The sequence below is a fragment of the Parasteatoda tepidariorum genome, chromosome 1 (genome assembly GCF_982258835.1).
Source record: "Parasteatoda tepidariorum strain Cologne lab strain chromosome 1, Ptep-v5.0, whole genome shotgun sequence".
NCBI lineage: Eukaryota > Metazoa > Arthropoda > Arachnida > Araneae > Theridiidae > Parasteatoda > Parasteatoda tepidariorum.
The window spans coordinates 62099450-62102232 of NC_141755.1; the positions used below are offsets into that span (position 1 = coordinate 62099450).

Genomic DNA, 2783 nt, shown 5'->3' on the forward strand with positions numbered 1-2783 from the left:
GCACCAATAGTTGAGGATTTTGTTAACGGGTGTTGAAAACCATTCAAGGTTTTGTTTTTGAACATATGAGCAGACAGGCTATCTGACCTCTGACGACGCATCGCGTTGCACAAACCTATCGTAAAATCATTTTCTTTTTATTATTATTTCATATGATGACATTTCCATCAAGTTAAAATACAGTTGAGACCACTCCAATGGACACTTGAAAGAGAAGTCCCAAAAATCTTCTTTTAATTATTTTTGGCATCAAATTTCTTTAGTCATGTTTCAAAAGAATAATGTGTGTTTCACGAGCAATGTCAGTTCAGCAGCAATTTTATGATTCAGCCAATTGTATTTTTATTTTCACTTTTGAATTATATTTTGAAGAAGCATTTTAGCAATTATTATCCTGCGCCCGTTTCAACAGTTTTTGTAATCCTGCCGGCTTGTAAAATGATGCAGTCGGACCGAGCAGGAAAACAGACACAGGATTTTAATTAAATCAGAGTAACTTTTATTTGATCATTCTTAGTTGAGTGGGAGCGAAGAAGTGATGTTTACTCCATCAGCAAACAGTCTTTCTGGTAGGGAAAATCTTGCAAAAAATCCTAAAATGTCTCTATTTAGGGAAAAGAGGGAAATCTCAGAAATTACTATTGGTTAATGAACTTGCTCGAGTGATTCCCACGGCTTAAAAGGGAAAAAAGATCTTTATTTAAATTTATGCATATTTGGGCCAAAAATAGATTTAGAAACAGGATGTAGCTTTTAAAAGTGTGAGAAAGTATTTCGATTTGAATAATTAATTAATAATAAAGTAGGAGTTGTTTTATAGCAAAGAAACTAACATAAAAAGATTAATTGAAGCTTTTTAGGTTACACACACACACACACATATATATATATATATATATATATATATATATATATATATATATATATATATATACTGCTCAAAAAAATTAGGGGAGCACATGGTTTTAGTGAAATTACGCGAATATTTACACCGATAAGTAACAAAAAAGTAATCATTTATAATGTAAGACCGAGCAGGAAAAAGAGGAAGAAAACTTCATATGCAAATAAAAGTTCATGACGTCACAAACCAGAAAAGAAGATAAGAGCAGAAATTGGGATGTAGCAGAGACGTCTGTTTCACTGCCGTAATTCAGAAAGTTAATTTCTCAGTTATTGTTTTTGAGAAAGGGTGACTTGAAAATGTCTCAACAACGTGATTTACCTGAATCCATTGCATGGCGCATCATCGGCAGACTGGAATCCGGGCAAACACAACGCAGCGTGGCGGACGCTGTTGGAATCGGCAGAAGTGTCGTTGCAAGGCTATGGAATCGATTCCAGGAGACTGGAAATGTGAGTTGTCGGCCAGGGCAAGGTCGGCCACGTGCAACAACTGCAGCTGATGACCGGTATATACAGTTAACAGCTCGTCGTAACAGAACAGACAATGCTACTCAGCTGCAAAGACAGTTTCTCGTGGCAACAGGACGAAGAGTTTCCACTTAAACAATACGGAATAGGCTCCATCAGGGAGGTCTCTATGCTCTTAAGCCCATGGTCTGCATTCCATTGACCTCGAGCCACCGTGCGGCTAGCAGAAGATGGGCTGCTGAACATCAAGATTAGGAGCAACGCGATTGGAGCCATGTATTGTTTACAGACGAGTCTCGATTCAGTCTGGAGAGTGACATCCGACGTGTTTTGGTGTGGAGGGAAAGGGGAACTCGAAATAACCCCACTTTCATTCGTGAAAGGTCACACTACAGACTAGCTGGTTGGATGGTGTGGGGTGGAATAAGCGTAGGTGGACGTACGGACCTGCATATCATTCGGAACGGTACTTTGACGGCCCGCAGATATGCAGACGAGATATTGAGACCTCATGTCATACGCTACGCAGCAGCCATTGGTGATTCCTTTGTTTTACAAGATGATAATGCGAGACCACATACAGCTCGTCTTGTGAAGAGCATGCGGGAAGCTGAAACAATATAACGTATGGAATACCCTACACCCTCTCCTGACCTGAATCCAATCGAGCATGTTTGGGACGTGCTCGGGCGACGCATTGCTGCAAGACCAAGCCCTCCATTAACTCTCCGTGACTTGGAGATTGCCCTTCTTTAGGAGTGGAACTGTATTCCTCTAACTCTCATCGATACCATCATCGAATCCATGGGAAACAGGTGTGCAACAGTCTTAGCTGTTCGAGGAGACCACATGCCTTATTAACAGTACTGCATCACTTCCAAACATTACTTTTTTTATCGTTTACATGTAAACAAATTGTTGCCTTAAATCAGCTTTTTGTTTTTTTTTCATAGTTTCCATGAATTAAAGATTAATTCCATATGTTTTTACGTCTTTTTTTCTGTATCGTGCATTGATACGTATGCACTATCCATTTCATGCAGCTCTGTGGATGTCTCGCACGACTTTCTTACTTTCTTTGCTTGCTCCCCTAATTCTTTTGAGCAGTGTATATATATATATATAATATATATATATATATATATATATATATATATATATATATATATATATATATATATATATATATATATATATATATATATATATATATATATATATATATATATATATATATATATATATATATATATACATATAAATTAATTTAAGTTTTTGAAAAGACTGAATTTCTATGTTTGTTAAAGATTTAAATCAGCATCTACACAGTTCTTGAAGTTTTCCCAGACGTCCAATCTATTAATTAGATTTGCTTAAAGTACCTTTGTGAAAATGCATTAAGCAAATAA

General features: G+C 36.7%; 1 protein-coding gene across 1 annotated transcript; it reads left to right on the forward strand.

Moving 5' to 3' along the window:
* Window positions 1–1203: 1203 nt before the first annotated feature.
* LOC147816477 (uncharacterized) lies at window positions 1204–1998 on the forward strand. The gene is made up of 2 exons (XM_087156571.1): window positions 1204–1435; window positions 1664–1998. The coding sequence occupies exons 1-2, from the start codon at window positions 1204–1206 to the stop codon at window positions 1996–1998; spliced, it is 567 nt and encodes a 188-aa protein (XP_087012697.1).
* Window positions 1999–2783: the final 785 nt, after the last annotated feature.

Coding starts and splice junctions, on each gene's coding strand:
- LOC147816477 (XM_087156571.1), top strand. CDS start 1,204: ATGTCTCAACAACGTGATTTACCTGAATCCATTGCATGGCGCATCATC. Junction 1,436..1,663: donor TATACAGTTAACAGCTCGTC/GTAACAGAACAG, acceptor TATTGTTTACAG/ACGAGTCTCGATTCAGTCTG.